At 44.1% G+C, this 22,823-nt stretch overlaps 1 protein-coding gene across 1 annotated transcript in view; it reads left to right on the top strand.

Moving 5' to 3' along the window:
• Positions 1 to 22,823, top strand: part of AP5S1 (adaptor related protein complex 5 subunit sigma 1) — an 88,518-nt gene that overhangs the window by 29,955 nt on the left and 35,740 nt on the right. Inside the window, exon 2 of the mRNA XM_069632255.1 lies at positions 15,298 to 15,501. Within this exon, the coding sequence (XP_069488356.1) occupies positions 15,317 to 15,501 (185 nt within the window). The 5' untranslated portion in view covers positions 15,298 to 15,316. The remainder of the gene's footprint in view (positions 1 to 15,297; positions 15,502 to 22,823) is intronic.

Genomic DNA, 22,823 nt, shown 5'->3' with positions numbered 1-22,823 from the left:
AGAAGATCCAGCTACAGATATGCCAGGAAAAGGTCACCGAGAAGCAAACATCCCCGCTAAAAATGCTAAAATTGGGCTGCTGGAATACGAGGGGCTTTGCCCATCTCACCAAGGAAACCGATGTCAACCTGGGCAACTTCGATGTTCTGTGCCTGCAGGAGACCTGGTTGACCACCAAACCCCAGCTGGACGGGTTTGAAATAATATTTACGAGTGCCAAGAAAGGTCTAACGGGACGTCCTTCAGCTGGTCTTATCACTACGATCAGAGCCGGATCGGGTGTGGACATTTCTGAAATCCTTCCGACACCGGACTGGATCCAGGCCTCAATACTTACAAGAAAACTCTTCTCTACTGACCAAAAAGAAAGTATAGTTCTCTTAATAAATATATATTGGAACCCTGAGACAACAACAAATGAAGACTTCACAAATGATCTTCAAAATGTCCTGGATGAAGTCCAGCAAAAAAGGAATGATTACAGTACGATTATAAATGGTGACTTCAATGCCATATGCGAAGGGATTGTAAACCGTTCAAAACTGCAAAATCAAAAATCCCTAGCACGGGATAGAGGGAAACTTCTTGAAAAGATAATGTCTGATAGGGACATGTATAATCTTCACTGGCAGCGTTCCAAAGCAAACCTGCCGATCCCGTCATGGCAAAGAGGTGATCAAAAAGGGACGATAGATCATATATTTGTCTCAAGAGACATCTTGCCGGAGATCCATTCCTTCGCAATCAGACCTACAATCTTTAGCGATCACAACCTCCTAATCATAGAAGGCTGGGCGTCCAGATCTCAAACGTTCTCGTGCCCGCTGTCACTTGAGACAGTGGAGAGGGGCGAACGAGTTAAGATCTCTGAAAAAGGGTTGCTTGAACTAGAAACCCAACTGACACGATCCTGAATAAAGTCCACGGCAAATGCAAGAAAGAACGGGATCGACCTGGACTATACATCCTTATTAACCAGGTTCCTCATGACTACAGCAAAAACATCTACTTCAAAGAAAGAGCATCCATATTCTTATAGCAAAGATCTGGTAGAGAAAAGAAAGGAGCATAGAAGGCTAAAGAGACTGTACCAAAAGGTGCCATCTTCCGAGAATCTGGCAATTTGGTCAAAGGCAGTGCGCAATTACAGAAGCTGGCTCTTGCACTATCATCATAAACTATACCTGAATGACTCACAACAAATGTCTGCCATCTGTGGAAATAAGCCAAAGGAATTCTGAAACCTGATTAAGGGTACACACAGTAACATCAATGACAACATCCAGAACAATGTGGGTGAGGCCCGCTGGATTGATCACTTTTCAAAACTATTTGCACCAATCACGGATGAGAATAAAATCAAATCTCCTAGTAGAGAATGCCACAAAATGAATACCCCGTGGACCATCCCTGATGACAAAGATTCAATCCTAAACAAACTCAAGAAAATGAATAACTCAAGGGCTCCCGGTCCTGATGGTATCAGCAATTTGGAACTTAAAAAACATCCTGAGTTGTGGGCCAATATCATGAGCAAGCTTTTCTCAAACTGTAATCAGACTAAGGAAATTCCACCGACCTGGAAAAAGGCAAACATTGTACCCATCTTTAAAAGAGGCACAACTGATGATCCAAACCAGTACAGGCCTATTGACCTATTAGATGTCATGGGTAAAGTTTTTTCGTCTCTTGTACTGGATGCTTTTCAAAACTGGTCTCGCTCCACCAATGCAATGGACCCCTTTCAGAATGGTTTTATTAGAAACTGAGGGACAACCACCAACATCTTGCTCATGAGCGCACTGAAGGCAAAAGTTCTACAAGGTGGCCTTCCGATCTACGTTGTCTTTGTGGACCTGGTCCAAGCCTTTGACCAGGTCAACAGGCAGCGCCTCTGGGCGAACCTAGAAGCAAAAGGTTGTCCAGACTCAATCTTAAACCCTATAAAGGCTCTACATCAAGATACCTCCATACGAGTTCGCCTCAGTGTCTATCTGAGGAGATCAGGACAGCACGAGGAGTTAAACAATGCTGCCCTTTGGCTCCTTCTTTATATAACTCCTATATTGCAGATTACAGGGAGTCAATCCACATGGTAAGGCATTTCCCACCCTCTCTGGGAGGTGAGACGATCGATCGATCGACTACTGTATGCCGATGACGACATCCTGATGGATTTGACGCGCATAGGCCTTCAACACCAACTGGATAACTTGGTAGCCTATATGTCAGAAAATAATCTCCGACTAAACAACGAGAAGACCAAAGTGCTCATTTTGGGCAGGCCCTCAAAGAAGACACAAACTTGCCTGGCACTGCGATGGTAAGAAACTAGAAACGTCCATGCTTTTAAATATCTTGGAATTACAATCCGCTACGACAAGGACGAAAAGACCATGCAAGAAACACTCTGGCTAAAGATAAAAATTCTCACAGCCCAAGCAAAGGCTGTGGACAAGAAACATGGTTGTTTCTCGATCACCCCTATCTTGAGATTTTTCAAGTCAAAGGTGGTTCCTGCCTTGATATATGGCATGGACGCAATGCCATTGGTTCTGAACACCATATGGGAGAAACGTGAAAGTTTTTTCTGGCGAAACATCTTAGGCCTGGCGACATCTACACCAATTGCATTAATAAGTAGAGAACCTTGCAAATCATCATTGCTAGCAACAAAAATGAGAGCCACCTTGATGCTTTACTGCAAAGTCATCAATAGCCCTGAAGCACGATTGTTGGACCTTATACGAAAAGAAATTGTTGACGGTGACAACTGGATGCTCACAAAATGGGAACAAACGAATCCAGCCATCTTGAAAGAATTGGATCTGATGATCGAGACACTAATTCAAAATCCTGATAGAGTATCAAAAAAACTGTTCGAAGCAGACTGGATCCATACACAAGAAGTGGCATACACGTATTCTTTGACAGCCAATTTTCCATCTGCTCCGATTAAACTTAACGCATTGCAAGGCTACCTCCATAAATTTCCAGACAAAAGTCTTAGCCGGATGTTCTTAAGATTTAAACTAAACCAACTGAAAACCAACGAGATCCTCACAATTCGTAAACAAGTGACATCGAACACATGCCGCTTCTGCAATTCAAAGGAAAACACAGAAAGTACAAAGCACTTGATAATGGAGTGTTCCAGTTTGGTAACGGAAAGGTCTCGGTTTCTCATGGACCCGTTGAAGCACTACTCAACCCTAGACTTGGAAAATCTCTGGTCACTGTTGACTAATGGGAACAATAAGCGATGTGTCATAGGGAGTGGCTTTGTTTCTCAAATCTCTGAAATTATAGTAGTAGAAATCTGCTTCCGGAAGAAGTTACCGAAAATGCCTAACTGTGAACCAACTGAAGGTTTCTTTGTTCTGTGTGCTGGGACTCAGGAAGCTAAATCCAAATCATGGACTTGTCTTATGTAAGTTTGTAGACAGGAGTCCAGAAATGGCTTTTTGTTCTTTTTTGTAAAAATTGTCATACAATTAAATCAAAAATAATTTTTTTTAAAAAATGACATTTACTAAGCATTTCACCTACTGCAATATTTATTTATATATTTAAAAACAGTTACTCCATTACAGTTAAATGTTTAAAAAAAGTATATATTAGTTACATATTTAATAAAAGTACTAGCTGTGTAACTGGTCTTCATTATACAAAAATACACCATCGAAATACCATCAAATTTTATTCAAAGAAAATGCATTTTCGATGAATAAAATTTTGATGGTAATGACTTGGATGCATTTGATTTCGATGCAAAGTCTAGATACCTGAAGAACTCGGTGAAGAGGAAGTGGCACCTCTCCAGTTAAAGATGCATTGATTGCTTATTCCCTTGAGCTGTGTTTAAATGGTCTATTTTCCTGTTTCACTTCTTTCTCTTTTCTTTTATATGTTCTTCTTTATGTATTTTATGTAATAGTTTTTTTTTTCTATTACAAATTGTGAAAAGTCTCATGTTGACTAAACACACATGAAACAAAACTGAAAACTGGAAGGCCTTTGAGAAATGAACCACACAGTTGGGAGTGAGTTATAGTAATCTTGGGTAAACATTTCAAGTTGCACACTAGCCACAAGTTACTTGTCCCCTGGATTTTTCAAATGCTAACCCTCCCTTTATCAATCTTCAGGAGTCAATTCTCATTTGCCAGTAGCTAATGGTGAGCGCAAGTTTTGGGTTTACTTATAATGCTCATTTACTCAGATTCTCCAGTTTCTACATACTATTTTCTCTTTAGAATTGTCAGTGTCTACACTCTGGTTCTATTGGACAGCAATTGGGACCTTCAGTGTACCTTGGGGAGGGATTGCAGAAGCTGGGGTTCTGTTAACCTTTGTCTTGAAATGGGTTTTTTTTATAAGCCATCCTAATCCTAAACAGCTAGCTCCTACCTGAGATCTACTTCTGTTTTGGCAGACTTTACATTGTCCTCCATTTGAGCCCTTCGGCTCTGCATACCTAAGGTTTGTACTCATGCATAGTTTATTTTGTGTAGCCATCATCTCGGCTCCCTGGATAAGTAGTTGGCTTGTTTTTGATGGTTGAAGCGAAAACCCCAGTTTTGTGAATGGAGGGCTTTCAAGCCAAAAATTCTTTCTCTGCCACAGATTCGAGGTGGCCATCAGACCAGTTCCTTGTGATGTTGAGGAGCAGTTGCGGTCCAATGATGTTATTAGGGTTCTATTGATCTATTTACTTTCATTTGTCTAAAGAAGATATTGTAGGTCCTCCAACATTTTGTCATACTCCTTTTAGGTTCTATTTCTGCCTGTAGTCAGTCAATCATTACGTTCTGCATTTAAACACAGCACTACAAGGACTGTAAATATAGATGAAAAACTGGACTGGCTGGATTCTCCTTAATGGAATGGGATTCTCTTTAATGGAATGGGATTCTAGCACATTTGTGGTGGGTATCCAAGGAATGCCCACTAGATGTCTTCTGCAGCTTCCCTGGCCAGCCCACATAATAAATGAAACCTCCTCCAAATCCATTTCTATGTTTGATTCCCTAAGCTAAAAATTTGCAAAGCGGGTGCTCATTAGCCTGTTAGAGAAATAGATTGTCTTTCTCATATCCTGCCAATATGGGTTCCCCCGTGGAGATATTCTGCAGCACTTCTGGGCCTCCCCTGGTCACGGCACTTATACATGATGTTCCCTCTATACCGTAAGCTGTGTGCTCTAATCTCTTCCATGCTTGCACATTGGCGTCCCATAGTACCCGAGTCATGGGTGAGTAGGGTGGACGTTAAGTTTGGGGACCTTACGAAGGTCCCTGGTCTCGGCATCCAGATCAGAGGGGGCAATGATTGAATGGAGTCTCGCAGGGTCTGGATTGTGATGGACAGTGTTCACTTTGGACAATACCGAGCTGGGATCATCACATTCTATCGGGCATTCCGCAGGTAGATTATTAAGCCCTCTGGCGGCAAGTGAGGCGTTGGAGAATACCCCGTGTGGGAACCCTCCTCCCCTTCCCTGGGCCTCTATCATGACAAGTAAGAGTTTTCTAATAGCTGCCACCTCGGTAAGCACTTTGTTACAGTTACACCCCCAGACTGTGCGGGTAATTCAATGGTGGCATCAATGCCATGAGTGGTTGCTTGACTCAGGGACTTGGGGCCCTGAAAGGAGTTAGACGGAGAAAAGAGAGTGCATAATCGACAAGTTCTCACTCCAGGCGCTACAAGAGGAGCTAGAAGGGAGTTTGTTTTTTAATGCGTCGTAGGTCGCTGTGTCAACTGGGACCAGAGAATATGGTGGAGGAGGACACGGGTTGGACTGTATGAGAGAAAGGACTCAGCAATCGGGATCCTGTCTGGTGGTCACAGGGATAAAATGTAATGGCGGGATGCATTTGGCGGGGACAGCCGAGGTGACATCCTCTCACTGGTGTAGGCAACTTCGCCATCCCAAGGTTCATCGGATCGGGTGGAGGCAGTGCTCCAGATAGGATTTTGGAGTGAGAGTATTTTATTCTAAATATTTAGAATTGGCGAGTAAATCCAATTCCACCTTCGCAAGAGAGTAAAGTGTCTGATAACTAGTGCATAAAATTAAAACTTTGTTCGAAAACATTAGTGACAAAGCAGCTGGATTTCAAAGTGGTTCTAAATAATGTGGTGTGCAGTCATAATGTCGACATCAATAATGTCGACAGTCAAAATGTCGACAAATTAATGTCGAAAATCAATAATGTCGACATACAAAAATGTCGACATTTTACATTAATGTCGACATTTTTTCGATATGTTGTATAAATAAATAAATATATATTTATTGTTGTGTTGTATGTGTTGAGTATGAGGGGTGGGGGGTGGCAGGGGGTATTGGGTGAGAGGGGTTGGGGGGGACATCCCCATAGTAAATGATATTCTTTTTATTTATTTGTTTATTTATTTATTGAAAAATAAATAAATATATAATTACTATGTGTTGGGAATGAGGGTGAGAGGGTGGTTGGGGGGGTGTGGGGGGGGTGTCAGGGGGGTGTTGGGTGAGGGGGGGTTGGGGGGACCCCCCCCATAGTAAATTAGACTCTTTTTGGTTATTTATTTATTGAAAAAATAAATAAATAAATAAATAATTAGATTGTGTTGAGTATGAGGGGTGAGAGGGTGGTTAGGGGGTGTGGTGGGGTGGCAGGGGGGTGTTGGGTGAGGGGGGGTTGGGGGGGGGACCCCCCCATAGTAAATGATACTTTTTGTTGGTTATTTATTGAAAAAATAAATAAATAAATATATAAATAATTAGAATGTGTTGCATATGAGGGGTGGGAGGGTGGTGGTGTGGGGTGTGGGGGGGTTGCAGGAGGGTGTTGGGTGAGGTGTTGATAGTGTTAAGGGTTTATAGTCATATTGTCGAAAAAAAAATGTCGACATTTTTTTTTCGACATTATGACTTTTTACATTAAAAGTATAGAATGTCGACATTATTATTTTCGACATTATTTTTTCGACATTTTTGTCTGTCGACATTTTTTTGTCGACATTATGACTATAAACCAAATAATGTATTGCACCTGTGGAACATATTTTCCCCGCACAAGAACCTTGCAGATGAACACTTCCCAGCTTCATCTTCATGATACTTGGGCACAATCTCTGTTAACGCCTACCACAGATGCCAGTTAGTTACATAGGGTGATTTAATAAATCAAGTCCCTCACTCTACCAGCATCATTTCTTTGCCTCTTGGGCCTTCTGTTGGTGCCTTGTACTACCTGCTTGACGTCCACTACATGTTTGTGCTCTCTTCCCTTTGCTACACTGTTTCCCCTGTCTCTCACGTTCTGACGCTCTGCCTCTCACCCTTGAGTGTTGCAATGCCATGTTTTGGGGTCTGTTTCTCTGTCACTCTGCCTCTCCCATCTCTGCATTCTATTGTTGATGTTTCCCTCCTATATCGCTGTATCTGTTGATATGACTCCTATTCCTCTCTCATCTCCTTACTCTGGCTTTATCTGTTCTTTCATTTTCTTGGTTGTGGTTGCTACACCTTTTGATTATCTTTCTTGCACTGTGTCTATTGGCCTGCCCTTCTCTAGTCTTGCTTTTCTATTTCCATCTCTCCCCACCTGATGGATGTTGATCTGTGTTTTATTTTACTGTCTCTAAATGTCTCCTTTGCTCTGCTTCTATTCCTCACTCCTATTGTGTGTTTGTCCTATTATTAACTCTGTATCCCTTCTCACTTTCTTTGTTGCCCTATAATGTAGCTCATTGCTCTCTTCCTGTTGCTGAAATTCCTGTTTTGGATTTTCTAGTATGTTCTCTGTCCCTTCGCCCCTCCCCCACCACACCTTTATTCTCCTGTATTGCTTAGGTTCAGAGTTTCTCTTCCTCTCCTGTTTTTCTGTTTGTCTTTTAACATAGCCCCAATACATATCCAAAAAGGTGAAAATGTCTTTTCCATCTAGTGCAGTTTTACCATTGGGTGCTCCTTTTTAGTTGTGTGCAAACATTCTTTTGACCATTAGGCTGGGAATTATAGAGTAAGAGTTTTGTCTACCAGAAGTAGCACTTGCTTGAATGCAGATGCTTTACCAACACTGCATTCCATTACAGGTACCATATGAGATGGGTTTTCTGAGCCATTACAAGTATAACAGCCCAGATGAGCAGTGTCTGTTCTGAACCATTACAAGTATAGCAGTCCTCGTGGGATGTGCGTGTTCTACTTCTGAGCCATTACAGGTATAGTGGTCCCGATGGTGGGATTATTCTGAGCCATCACAGGTATAGCAACCCTGATTTGGTGTGTTCTGAGCCATTACATATGTAGCAGTCCTCCTGGGAAGTGCATCTTCCAAGCCATTACAAGTAAATCAGCCCAAATGAGATGTTTCTGTTCTAAGACATCATAGGCATAGCAGCCCTGATGAACTGTGTGTTCTGAGCCATTACAAGTAGAGCATCCTGGATGAAATGTATGTTCTGAATCACTGAACATTTAGTAGTCCTTTTGAGAGGTTGAACGTTAAGTCAACTGTTACAATTGAATGTTACCTGCATCTTAAATGCATATCTCTGATGCAGACTCGTTAACTCGCCTATCAACAAGACTAACAGGTTGCACAATAATCTGCAGCAGGGTTATTGACCCACTGAGCTGCATTTCCTAACAGGCGGCTGACACTGAAAGACACATAGGGTTAGTGCACTGGAAGCTCCATGTGAGGCTTGCCTGATATAAATGGCTTTTCAAAAGAAAAGATCTATGCCTGCTTGGACTATCCTACATTAGTCATGAGATTTATAATGAGGCTTTGAAATGTGCTAGATTGTTGGCAGTGTGAATCGGACATGGAAGAAGCATATATTTTGAAAAGCACTAGACCGAGCAGAGCGGATTGAAGTATATGACAGCTCCTCACACTTGTCAGAGTTTGGTGGGAAGAGCTCACACTGTTCTTGCTCAGTACTTTAGCTTGTTGCAGAAAATGGCAACACATGTTCATGCTTTCTTAACAGCAGCTCTGTTAAGACATTCTGGTACTGTCCCGAAACATAGTAGCACTGCTAAGAAATGAGGGCATGATGCAATCAGCCCTGCTGTGAATATTTGTCACTGTGCCATGACATGCATAGTGCAGTTCCGTGGCTAAATTAGGCTACTTTGCCTGAATATATAGCAGTCCTGTTTAGAGGTACCGGTACAATCTATACCACTGAAAATATATACAGCACTGCTTCTACCTGTATCTACTATACGTGAGTACGGTGGGTGGTCACAAAGGGAGTTAAAGTTCAGGTCACATGCCTAGCTATTTGTTGCTCTCTAAGAAAACAAACTCTGTGTAGTGCCCGTTCATGTACGCAAACACATGCTATCTTAAGACAAAGACACCTTCATATAGAACACCCAAAATGTTTTTTCTTCTCGCACAAGCCAAAACAACTGCTTGCTGGGAGGCACTCCTAAAAACTTCAAGAGATCAATCGGTCTGATGCCCCCGGGTTTGGTACACTTTATAAATGTCAAAATAAAGAAGTACATAAATAAAGAACTGCAAATCATTGAATGCAATTGATGTGCTTCTGTGATGAAAAGAAAAAGTATGAAATGCCCATTCTGTTGCCTCCACTAAAGCGTATTAAGACTGAGGAAAATGAAGCAGAAAGGCAGCCCTTGTTTAAGACAATTTTCATTTTACACAATACTATCAGAGTCCTAAAGCAAAGTGAAAAGCATGTTTCAAGATGCTTTAATAACGTAACCTACAAAATACAGGCAGTTGAACAAAGTGACCAAAACACACATTCCCTTTGACATTACTCAAAGTATTAGCTTACAATAAATAAGGCTTTGTGACTGGCTAATGTGACCCAACTGCCCACCTATGTTATGCAACTAAGACATATTCTTGTAACAGCGCCTCAATGCCCATAGGCTGTGTGAGCGCTCTATAAATGCAAATAAATTAGCTTGTTAGAATCATTAAGAGAGTGTTAAACAATGGGCTCCTCCCAGTTGCTGCTTTCAAAGAACTGTGTCGATTGCTAAAGTAAAGAGTGATTTGCATCCTGCTACTGGCCAGGCTGTCCAGTGAGCTCCATGATGTAGGAGGTGCTGCTATAAATAGCTTGTGTAAGGGGTACGCAAGGAAGAATTAAAAGGGCCATATTGACAAGATTTCTGTGCGCATAAAGGCCGAATACGCACCTTATCTGGAGGGCTGGGTGGTGGAGATTGGATGGGCACGGTAGATGTCAAGTTGGAATAAGGAGGGTCACAGTAGCAGGGTATGCTGCATAAGATTGAGGGAGAAAAGTATTTCGCACCTGCAGGTCCTGTTGCTTTGCCGCTGACCGTATCCATGCATGCAGGTTTCCCGCCAATGAAGAATATACTTCCATTAGCGGCTAAGTCTTCCCGGTTCATAGCTGTTCTGCCTCCCCATGGCACAAGACAGGCGAGCACCCCCCCATGCTGATGGGCATCTCTCCTCTATGAAAATCAGCTGGTGCCCCTCCTGGAGCTTCTTGTCTAAACCTCATAAATTGGTGGATCTCTTCTTTCAGGGAGGAAACCTCCCCCACAGGATTGCTGGGGCTGTTATCAGGTGCCCTGTCTCCCCGCTCAAAAAAAGCACAGAAGTAGCAACATACCTAATGATTCAATCGATGAGCCCCTCGTTTCTGCTGCCTCCTCACAGCCAATATCTTGCGCTGGTACTTGTGCTTACGTGGTCCTGTTTGGCGGGCGGAGTGGTGAGCTGTGTGTAAAAGAAAAGCAGGGAAAAAGGATGGTGAGGACTCCATAAGTGGGCCGGATGCCCCTGTGTGCCAAATTACTGGGCCAACAATCACCCACCTCAAGGTTCCACTGGAGTTTTCAGCTCAATCCCAGCTTGCTGTGACCTTGCTCTCACCTCGGATCGTCAAAAGGACTTCCAAGGGGACGTTCCGGGTTAGCCTTGCTTTGGTTTGCCTTAGGACCCCTGCGGTGCCGAAAACATGCAGCACCAAACACAGCGCCCTTTCCCCACCGCGGGCTTCACCGATGCAGGGACTTTGCAGGCCACAAATGTCCAAGGGGGCGTGGTCTGCAGGGAGCAGCGAGTCCTCAGAACCCCCAGACACTGCAACCTTGCCCCGCTGCGGGCTTCACAGCTGCAGGGACTTCGACGGCAGAAAATGTCACAAGAGTGCTGAGCGCGGGCAAGAACCCCCACTGTAAAACTGGAATTCTGGGACACGGCGTGGTCAACGGTGTCCTGGGAAGTAGTGGGCCAGATGGCCAAGAGCGGGATCTCTATTAGCCCGTTCCCCCACTCTGGTCTTTATTGCCCCACTTGGAACTATTCCATTTACCACTCCCCTAACTGGCACAAATCTTGGAGAGGAGGTTTTAATGGGGACTAATTTGGCTGGCCCAGGGATTCTTTGATACTTCAAATGGCGCCACAGCTATAATCTAAGGGCTCACCCAATGAGTGGGCTTCCTGCCACTGATTTCCCTATACGATTGTGATAGGATATACTTTGATGGCCTGATGGCCGAATGAAGTTATTAGATTTGCTAGATTCGGTCCACTGTACCAAACTTCTGCTTCTACCAACTATCATAACACTATACAAAAGCAGGAAATATAGAGATTCTAACCTTTAACTTGGGACAGGGTTCCTCCCCCTTGTTGAAGTTTAGGGGTTGCTGGTTTTCTTATCCCCACCCAAATAGTTCATACCATATATTTTCTGCACCTTATCTTTGTGAAATAGTCCTCAAAAAAAAGAAATGTACTCTGCTTCTACGCCGGTCAAAATAATGTTTGTGTTGGGTATTCTTCACAGTCCCTGGTTTATCCTTTCTTGTGGGGTCTACGTTTCTGTATGACTGGAGATTGTTGTGTCCAAGAAAACCACAGTTCGTTCTGTATCCCACCTGATTGACTTTTAGCCTAGTGTCTAGGGCTTGCTCATCCTGGTGTTTTGTTATTTCTCTTGTTCATTCCAGAGTTAGTTGCGCCGTTAGCCCTGTGTGGACTTCTGGCTTGCTCAGTCTGATTGGAGTGGTTGCTTCTCTTATCCCCTCGAGGGGGAGTCATGTTTATAGCCCTGTGTGGGCTTCGGTCTTGCGTGTACTTATTAGGGTGGTCATGAAAGGTCCCAGTGAGAAAGAGGGGTTCATCTTGCGCATGCCATATTTGTGACTGGGGGATCAGTGAAGTTGGCGCGATGTTGCAGTTGTGTGTATCCAACGTAGTTAATGAGAATGGGATATGTTTTACTTGTGTTTAAGTTAATACATTTAAGATTTGCTCGAGCACAGCAAGATAAATGTCTAAATCGCCAATGAAAGGCAAATGCAATCTGGGTATGGTGTGCCACGAAGCACCAAGAAGCGCGGCAACGAGAAGCTTCATAATGCGCATGAGAGGTAGGGGATTTGTCACGAAGAACCCACTGTGAAGAAGACCATGCAGTGGACTGAAATGCATACATGGGGAATTTACAAATCTATATGCAGTGCACTTTTTTCATAAATTGGCCAAACTCTGCAGTCAGGGTTTGCGTGGTGAATTCTGAGTGACTGGGAAAAGCTGGTTTTGCAAGCCGAAGTGAAGGTAATGAGTAACCGCGACATTGAGCAGATGGTCATCCAACAGGCCGGCCCAGTATTTTTATTGCTTGGTGGTATCGCAGACAATGCAATCTTTTAAGTGCATGGGAGCTTGTTATTTACTGTTTAGGGGATTCCGGCTATTTACTTTTTGACCAGCAATAAACTTTGGGTGAAGACGCACCTGAGGGCAGAGTTGATCGATACTTCATGGGTTTCAATTGCTTTCTCTGGATGTGCCTGGAGGCCATGCATGTTGAATTGGTAGTCCTTTAGATAAGTGTTCTGAAGATGACAGCAAGTTGGGGTGGGTGAGATGGTTATCGCCAGTTGAAAGGGAACCTGTTTATTCTTCCCCACCTCATATTGTTTGAAGTGCTCCATGTACAATTACATCTGAGGTTCGGTTGTCTCGGGCCAGCTGGGACTTGCAATGAATTATGTTTACATGTGAATGTGAATGTGTAACTGTGATGATTACATAACCTACCACAGACAAATCCTGAAAGGGTATGTGTTGAAGATGGTAGTTAAGAGAACTGTGTCCAATGAGAACAGGGGAATTGGAGAAAGATTGGATTTCTTTTTGTATAGGTTTTCACCAATCGTGTGGGGGATGGTTTGTAATAAAATATATGGGAGTGTTTTAAGTGTTGTAAAAATGTATACAATGTGTCAACTTGTGTGGTTCAGGGAGCCTCTGGTTAGACTCCATAGAATCATCTAGCCCCTCCCGGCTGATTTTACAATAAACTTGCTTTACATGCAAACGTGCACTCGCTTCTTAAGTGGTGGGCCTGCTCTTGTTTAAGTGATTTAAAGGCCATTCCGCACATACTTCATGGCTTCCATTTTCACCTTTTTCCAGGGCATTTGGGCTGCTATCCCTAGAAGGGCCTCAAGCTTTTACAGCTGTGTTCGGTTAGCTTCAGACCGGTTTAGCCCTGTTTGGCTGCTTGTGCATTCACCGCCTTGCGGGGTAGTCGGATTGGTAGCCTTGTCTGGGCCTCAGGCCTGCTTAGCCCTGACGGTCAGTTGTTGTCCACCCTCTTCCAAGTTAGTCTAGTCAAGAGCCCTGTGTGGGCTTTGGTATGTTATAACTGCCTTCCAACATAAGCATGCATAATTTGGTGTACATTTCAGCCAGTGCCGCTGCTCTCTGTTGGAGGTGGTAGTTATGGCCTGTGCAGATCGGTTCTTGCTTTGGTCCCGATGGTCTCTTGTTCCGCAGGACTTCTTTTGCTGCTGCATTTTGTCAGAGGATGTCACTAGTGCTTCTTGTTTCTCTAGGCTTTCCTTGGTTCTCCAATGGTTTCTAACTTTCTGGGCTTTTGCTTTCTTAGAAGAGAGCACACTGCATGCTCCTGTGGCTCTCTGCCTGTCATGCCTGCTTGTCAGCTCCTCGTGACTCGGAGTGTCCTTCTCTGTTGCACATCCACACAGACCAGAGCGTCCTGCTCCCTGGCGGGTTCGTCCTCTTTGGTTTGATGTTCCTCTGCATTGAGTCCCTTTCTGGGAATGGAATGGAAGACTCCATTGGCCCACTTTGCGTGAAGAGGCGGAAGAAAATTCCAGTCTGGGACTTAGCCTTCCACATTATAGGGGCCCTTTATGTGTTTGCCCTGTTCAACTCCCATATGAGCAACAAACCATGGCAGGGTTTGGACATTCAAGGAGGTGGGATGGGATCTACACTTGGGCATTCCTTGTTACACCCACTGGGATCCCGCTTGCCCTGTCCCCTCAGGAGGGTATCATGTAGCAGGCTCAGCTCAATAGACCCATAGGGGAGGTTCCACCTTGGGGAGAAGGGACTTATCCCTGGATTTGTCACACCACCCGAAGAACAAGTTTGGTGTAAGTGTACTAAAGGAAGCAGCTATGTAGACTTTTGGCAGCTCAGGTTTGTCAGTAAACATGGGTGTTGCAGTACTTTCAAGAATTTGGTCTTTTCTTTTCCGAAGCAAGTCTGCTTGGGTTTCATGAAGTTAAAATGGACAGGGACAAGATTTGGTTGTGGGTGTAATGTCTAGTTTACTAACGGTAATCCATCTTCCACTTAGTCCTACTATTCCGTGTCACAGGCTTAATCTCTGGTACCCTTCTCGCTAAGAGATCTGGCCAGAGCTGGGTGAAGGTTTGGGGACATTCCTCTCTATTTCTGTGGCAGACGTTTTCATGACAGGTGTATTTGTAGAGTACACGTTAACACAGGAGGGGCATCTTGGCGCTATTGACGGGTGACGGGTGTTTATTGTTACTCCATATAATGGTACTCATTTTGTCAACCTCGGAGGGATGAAGGATTGAGTGATCTGCCAGGATTTGAACCTGTGACGATTAGGTCAAACACAGGCCACTCTATGATGCATTATTCCACTGAACCAGCTTTATATATCTTTCATATATCTTTTTGTGGGAGTCGCCTCAAATGAGTTAGGACTGTGACAAGGAATAGTAGGATTAATGAGGATTTCTGCTTAGTAATGAGCATAATTGGTAAGTAATCAAAGTATTCACCTGCCTGGTAGGTCATAAGGTGTGGCGATCAGGCTGAAGGAAGAATCTGCCCCTGAATTGTGTAATAGTCTAAAATGGCAGGATATAACAATGTGAACTTCCACACAGTAGAACGTTAGTCTAGATCATCCACCGGAAGGATCAAATATTGTAACGTTTTTATCATGTGTGTCATTTATGGTATATTTCAGCTGTCATTAGGATATCACCATGGTGCATGGCTTCCTCATCCACACGCTTTGCCATTGTCCAGATGGTAGTACAAGTCTTTGTCGAGTGCTGTATTCCAGAACCTTCAGTTCAGAGGTGTTTGATGATCAAGCAGAAGATCAAAGGGAAGATGATCCAGAAAAGGAGAGATTGCGAAGAAAAGAACAAATTCTGACTGTGGCAAGGTAAAACAACTGAAATGCGTAGTTGGCTAACCTGAAATGTGTTCTCTATTGTGAAGTGTAAGACGACAGAGGCTACTTTTTATTAGCATTTTCATAGGTTCAAACAACTGACAACAAGTGACCCACTTTTCCCTCCCCCATTGCCCCGTCCCCTAGTACTTCGTGTAGACCGGTGTGACCTTCAATCTCCTCCTGTTCACGGTTGGTCGGCGGATCCTATCTTCCAACCCCTCCGGTGCAGCCTCTCAGCAGAATCTTGTCTCCCTGTCCTTTCCCTTTAGCCTCCCAAACTCCCCCAGTTGCGAATGGTTCATGGTGGTTTCAGATCGTTAGCTTTTGATAAATCGTTCAATAACTGGCTCCAATGTACAGTAACCTCTGATGCCCCCGTGTCATTACCCATCACCTGCAATCTCGTCAATTTGGCAATCCCCCCATGTGCGGATATCCTCTAGCCAGCTGGGTAGTGCTGGGCCCTGTGGGTGTTTCCATGCAATAGCCACTCGACGTTTAGCCAGCAGTAATAGGAACCTTATCATTTTGTTGTGTTTATTTCCCCCTGGGAGAAGCCCCCAGATACATATTTACAGGTTGCATTCCAGTTTTGACCCCATTAGCCTGTTCACATCCTCCATAGCTTTATCCCAGTAGACTGTAATAACCCTGCAGTCCCAGATCATGTGCCAGAATCTCGCTGGGCCTCTACCACATCTGTGGCATAAATCTGCCTGGGTGTTGTTAATTGCCTTCAATATGGTTGGGTCACATATGTCCTATGCATTATGTTGAACTGGATCAGTTGGAATCAAGGGTTCCATGAGACCTTTCGGACAGATTACCATATTGCCTCCCACTCCTTATCTGGGATCTGGTACCCCATGTCAAACTCCCATTTCTCCTTCACCTTCAGAGTTGTCGTGGGCTCCCCTTCCCTTAGAGCTTTATAGATGTGTGAGACCCTAGCTGTGCCCCCAATTGTTCTAACAATCCCCATAGCAACGGATTCGTTTCCGGTTCTTCTGGGATTCCGTCCCATAATTCCACCACTCTTTGGACTATTGCCCTGTACGCCAAAAATACACCCTCCGGGAGATCAAATTTTGTTTACCACTCCACAAAGGTCAATAGCTTGCCCCTTTTTTAATAGATCCCCTACCTTCTCACATCCCTTCTCTTGAAGTCTGTGTCCCTTCTCTTCTTATTGCCAGTTGTAGTTTTCGATCCATTCCCCAGGACAGGTATCCCTCGTAGAGCCCTCCCGACCCTTTCTTCCAGTGCATTACTTCCACGTTTCCCTGACCGTCTCGAACACAATTGACGAGCTCTTAATTACCCACTGGGTTACACAGCATTTCGATTCCCTTCATATATGGTGGCCGTTTCCGCACTAGACCTCTCAAGGTTTCCTTCTCTGGCTGTCCCCAATCCAACACTGCCTGTAACTGTGCTGCCATGAAATATTTCTCATAGTCCGGTAGGTCAAAGCCACCTTCTGTTCTAGGTCTACGTAGCGTAGATGGGGACACCACCCTCCTCCCCCTGTGTTCCATAGTAGTGCCCCCCCACTTTAGCATGTAGCATTTTAAAATCTCTTTTTCACCACATATGGTATAGTGGTTTAAGTAATAAAGTAATCTTGGTAGAATGACCATTTTACATAACGCCACTATACCCATCAGGGACAGTGGCAGACCTTTCTAAAATGGAGTCCCCTATTCTTGAGTGCCCTGCCTGTGTTGCATAAGAAGGTTTCCTCCATGTCGTGAAAGATCTGTATACCTTGATATTTGAATGACTCCCGTCTCCCATTTTATCCCCTTGTTTGGGAGATCGTGTGTATGGTATTCCAAAGCCCTCCCATGGGGCAGAACTGACTTCCCGCAACATAGACTACTTAACTGGCGGTTTAGACCTCTGAACAACAAAAGGAATATGGGGCAATGAACAAGGAACTAGGGTTATGAAAAGTGCAAGAACAGTGGAGATGAGCATATTTGCATGAAGCAGCAATAGAAAAAGTGTATGGACAAAATAGATGGAGGCGTGCATCTCTTAGGCTTGGTCCAGGTAGGTTACATCGCGCCCACCTCAGTGGTAGTTTTGAAGAATTTCTTTGGGTTTGCGGTATTGTTATTTCTATATGCCCACTCTTGCAGACACGTTAGAATAACCTTTCCAAATAGCTTGCCTGCACTATGCAAAAGTGATAATGGACGAAATATTTGGCAGGAATATTCCTGCCTCCCTTTTTTACAGTGGGGCTGTTGAGGACCTTCACCAAGACTCTGGCATTACACCTTCCCTTATGACCCCATTAAAAACCCTACACAAGATAGGGGACCAAATGCCCACCTCGTCCTTGAACAAATCGGCTGGGATTAAATGTGGCCCACTGCTTTACCACTTTTTGCAATTTATTTTTTTATTGCTCGTTCCACCTCTCCTATGATAATACACAGGTGATCATAGCTCAAGGGGGCACCCACTATATTAATTTTGGCTGGGGAAGGAACTATATCCAATGCTTCGTACAAACTCCCAAAATGTTGCCGCCAGTCATCTGCGCCAATACAACATTTCAGTAGTTGGTCTCCCCCTCAATTCTCTGTAACCAATTGCCAGTGTAACACGTTATTTTTTGCTTGTAGAGCATCAAACGGGGATTTCCATTTATCTTGCAAATATTCTTTTATTTTTTTCAGAAAGTTCTACTTTCTTGTACTCTGATCGTGCCCAACACAAGGTAACTTTATCGACCCCCACAACTTTCTTTTTTGCCTCCCGGCACTCTGCATCGTACCAACCATTTTTAGCAAGGGTTTTCTTTTTTATCTTTCCCTTAGGATTAGAGATATGTGGGAGCATAGTTTCTTTAAAGAAATATTATTGTCCCAAGCGTTTGGGCATGTGGTTTTAAGCAAACTGTGATGGATCGTAAAAACATTTCCTATGCAACTTACCTTCATTTTCACACTTTTACATATACAAAAACAACTAGCGGGACGCAGCCATCTTGTGCTAATCTTATTCGTTTATCCATCGCTGTAAGTTCAAATTCCCCTGTGGCACTAAATCGTATCCCCCTCCTTTGAAGCTGACATCACTAGACGCGTACTGCCCATTTCACAACGCCAATGCACGTCTTGTGTCAGGGTTCTCTGCGCGCAAGTTATTGACGTGTCTCCATGGAAATGGCAGACGCCTCTTTCCTAAATAATTATGAACAGTACGCTTCACATCATACAACATCAGAGTTGCATTTTCAATCGTTTCACTGTCTTCTTTTGTATAGCCTGTGACTCGTTTCGGTCTGTTCAGCTATCTCCGTTGTTCGTAGCCCGTGCGAACAGATGCTAGCAATATCATTACTATCGATATTTTTTTTTAAAAAATTTTATTGTATAATGGCAACAATACAGCCCGATGCAGATGCGGAAACAATGGGGCATCGGACAACCATTGGGAGGACGAATCACCGGAGCATGAGCCTGATCCTAGTCGCATGGAAGACGTTTCCACCTGGTGTACATGCAATCAGTGTGAGGTTATGCCAAGCGAGGTGGAGAACTGCTGATGCAGAGAAAACTTTGGATGCTTGGCCTACATATCAGAAGGAGACACACCACCGCTGTGCGTTACTGAGCTGCATGACTTCAAGCAGCCTGCCTCACAAGGTCCTTGTTGAGGATTATGATGGTGCTTATGCGCAAACTTCGCGCAACAGTTCACCCTCGCAATCCAAGTAACCAGTAAGTGTACCTGGATGTCATATCACTTTGACCACTGAGGCCACTAACATTTCATGTTTGTCTCCTATATTGTCGTAACTCTGATCGATCACTGCCAAATGAATGTAGTTTGGCAATTCAATACATCTCTCGCGCGCTTTGGTGAAATCATAGTGGTCATCTTGCGTGTCTTTCATGTACAACCAAAAAACCATATTTCTCTGTGCCCCAAACGTTATGGATTGCATGGGTGTTCACTTTTGTAGTGTGTCCACATTTTAAAGCCCAAGTTGATTGATCCACGAATTAACATTTGTACTGACACCTATGCCATATGATACAGGATGCATTTTCAACTAAAGTTTGTACACTTAGGTTAATCTAAACACAGTATGTATGTTTCCCTTTCACAGGTGGTACAGGCTGGTGGCTTATCTTTTGTTTTATATGGTGGCTTCATTGGAGGTTTGGGTCCCGCGTTCGACCAGTAAACCTGCCTGTGTTGTTGGAGCCATTTGAGCCAAATTCCCCAGTGACAGCGGTCAGTGCAGGGGATTTTCCCACACTGTGCTGCAACCCGAAGTATACAATTTGTAGTACATTTTTACCATCCACATCAGCAACAAAATAAAATATAAATCCTCTTTTATGAATAGTTGTTTCCATTTTTCAGTGAATCAAGGACACGCTCACTTGTCTGAGTGACAAGCTAAAAAGTTTGGTGCCCTCTTGCGCTCACCCCCTCTGCAATAATCCAAGCCCCCTCCGGTATCAATGGCAGTTTGCTCCTGATGGCCGTGCGCTCCCAAGGGGGCTGGCAGGGTGGGAACGGCCGAGGTGTCAAACACCATGTACACTTCAAAGGTATCTTCCACACAGTGGCCATTGTGCAAATGGCCCAACCAGACAGTGTCTCCAGGATCCCATGAAGCAGTCCGCGCCAGAAACATGTCACTCATTCACATACACACCCACTTTTCTAATTCTTTATAAACCCCATGACATTTATCCTGAGAACAGTACTGGAAGTCAATCGTGCTACCTGTTCTCCTGCTGCCAACGATCCTTCTTGCTGAATCCAAGTGTTTGTTAGTTAAGGTAAGGGCAGGTCACCCATTAACTTCACTATAATCATCTGTTTCTGATCTTAAAATGACATTTTATTTCGACTGAATGCACCCAGTAGTGTAATGTTCATTCATCTCATTGACTTTACCATTGTCTCATATTTAAAGTTTTCTGATCTGGATATATAGCAAATTTCAGCAGTGTGAATTGTAATAGAATCGCATCTTTCTTGGACCATGTCTATAAGTATGTTTCATTTTGATCCCTGAAAGTATATTCAATGGTCGAATTACACGTTACGATTTGCGTTACATCTATCAATTCTGTATGAAAGGTAGCCCATTGTATATTCGACCACGATACACAGGTTTTGCTTCTTTGACCAAAACAAACGATGCATAGAAAACTTTGATATAATTCCATCAATTTCATGCATTCAGTACAATTTATTTTTTTGTTGTAATTATATGTACTTTTTTTTACACAGATCTTATAGATCTTTCAAGAATGCCTGCGTGTACGGTATTCGGTTGCCGTTCTAGGAGCCATGACAAAATGAAGGGCACAATCCTGCATATATTCCAAGGGGTATTGTTTTAATAAGAGAATGGGTTCAACATTGTGGTTTTTGGGCGGACGAGCCTGAAAGTAGAGGCCAGGCTATCTTGGACGACCCGAGGGCCAATCGAATCCGCATCTGCGGCCTGCACTTTACAGATGATATGTATGTCCAATCGCGGTACATAACGCATCGATTCAGAACATCTCGTAAATTGCTTCCGGATGCAATTCCAACTCGATTGATTTATTTATTTATATAGCACTTTATACCAAGGCGCTGTACAGTGGAACAACAAAATGCAAAATAACATTTAACAATGAGAGCAAAATTTACATCATGAATCATTCAACAAAACAGTGCAAAGAGCAATTAGCTGAGTTGGGGGGTTGAAAGGGGAGATGGAAGAGGTAGGGGGGAGTAGTAGATGGACAGGGCTAGGGAGAATGGAAGGGGGAAAAGAGAGGAGTAGGAGAGGGGAGAGGAATCAGATGAGGGTAAGAAGAGGGGGGTGGAGGTAAGTGAAGAGGGCAGACGAGAAGTTTTCAAGGAGGGGGAGGGATTTAAGGGAAGTGCGAAATGAGGTGAAGTTTGTGGTAAAGCAGATTGTAAGAGGGAGCGAGTTCCAATGCAGGGGTGCAGGGAGTTGGAATGAGCGGAAACGGGAGGAAGCGCAAGGGGAAGGAGGAACAGTGAGAAGGAAATGGTCAGCGGAGTGAAGGGAGGGGGAGTAGAAGGAGAGGAGGGAGGAGAGATGAGGAGGAGCAAGACCATGGAGGGATTTGAAGACAAGGCAGAGAAAGTAGAACTTTAGGTGTGATTGGAAAGGTAGCCAGCCAAGGTGAGAGAGCGAGGAAGAGATGGAGTCATGGGAGGTAAGGAGACAAAGGGTACGGACAGCAGAGTGGTATATGGATTTAGAGGGGTAAGCTGAGATGCGGGAAGTCCCAAGATTAGAGAGGAGCAGTAGAAGAGGCGGAAAAAGATGAGAGAGGAAATTAGGAGTTTGGTGGCGTGGAATGTGAGGGAAGGATTCATGCACACGCTGCCTCAGGAGAGTCCCGGATGATGAATTTAGCTGTAGGCGGTGGGGTATTGAACAGGAAACTACATGAACGGATTGGTGCTTTCAGTGTAAAGGTTTCTTATTAAAGTTTGCCTATTTACCAGATTGTATTAGCTTTGACCTATACCACATCTTTCTACACATATGATCATCCTCCCTCCAATAGTTTGTTCACACAACATCCTGTGCTACAACTACGCCGATGACACTCAACTAATTCTAAAACTAATGAACTCAAATCCCAACTTCCGACATGACCTGGCATTCTGCCTCCTCAACATAGAACTCTGGATGACCCAAAGCCACCTCTTGTTAAACCCCTCCAAAACGGAAATCTTGGTATGTGGCAACTCCGAGCTTCTTCCGCACCCACTACCCTGGCCACCCGCCATGGACAGCTCACCGACCCCCTGCAAATCAGTGAAAAATCTTGGATGCATCCTTGACTCTGACCTAACACTCTCGCGCCAAGTCAACGTCTCAAAATCCTGCCACTATCTTAGGCGCATCTTTCCATATCTCTCCTCTCCTTTCCTAACGACTCTCCGCGGTCTAATCAATCGTTATGTCAAGACTGGACTATGGAAACCACCTATACCTCGGAATCCACACGTACCAACTGAATAAACTCCAAAGGGCACAAAACGCGGCAGCCAAATTGCTACTTGCGCTCGGCCCAAGAGACCACATCTCCCCAGCCCTTAAGACGCTGCACTGGCTTCCAGTAGCCCGAAGAGTGACTTTCTAAACCTTACTCATCTCCCATCGAGCACTGCATAAAACCGGACCTCAATATCTTCAAAACAAACTAAAACCCTATCACCCCCCCCCCCCCCCGCACCCTAACATCAAGCTCAGCCGGCCTCCTAGTCATCCCTAAGACAAACTCAGTCAGATTAGG

Source organism: Ambystoma mexicanum, chromosome 6q (genome assembly GCF_040938575.1).
Source record: "Ambystoma mexicanum isolate Mex_15411 chromosome 6q, UKY_AmexF1_1, whole genome shotgun sequence".
Taxonomy (NCBI): Eukaryota; Metazoa; Chordata; class Amphibia; order Caudata; family Ambystomatidae; genus Ambystoma; species Ambystoma mexicanum.
The sequence above is the reverse complement of the archived record's forward strand: the minus strand, read 5'-3'. Positions and strand labels throughout refer to the sequence as shown.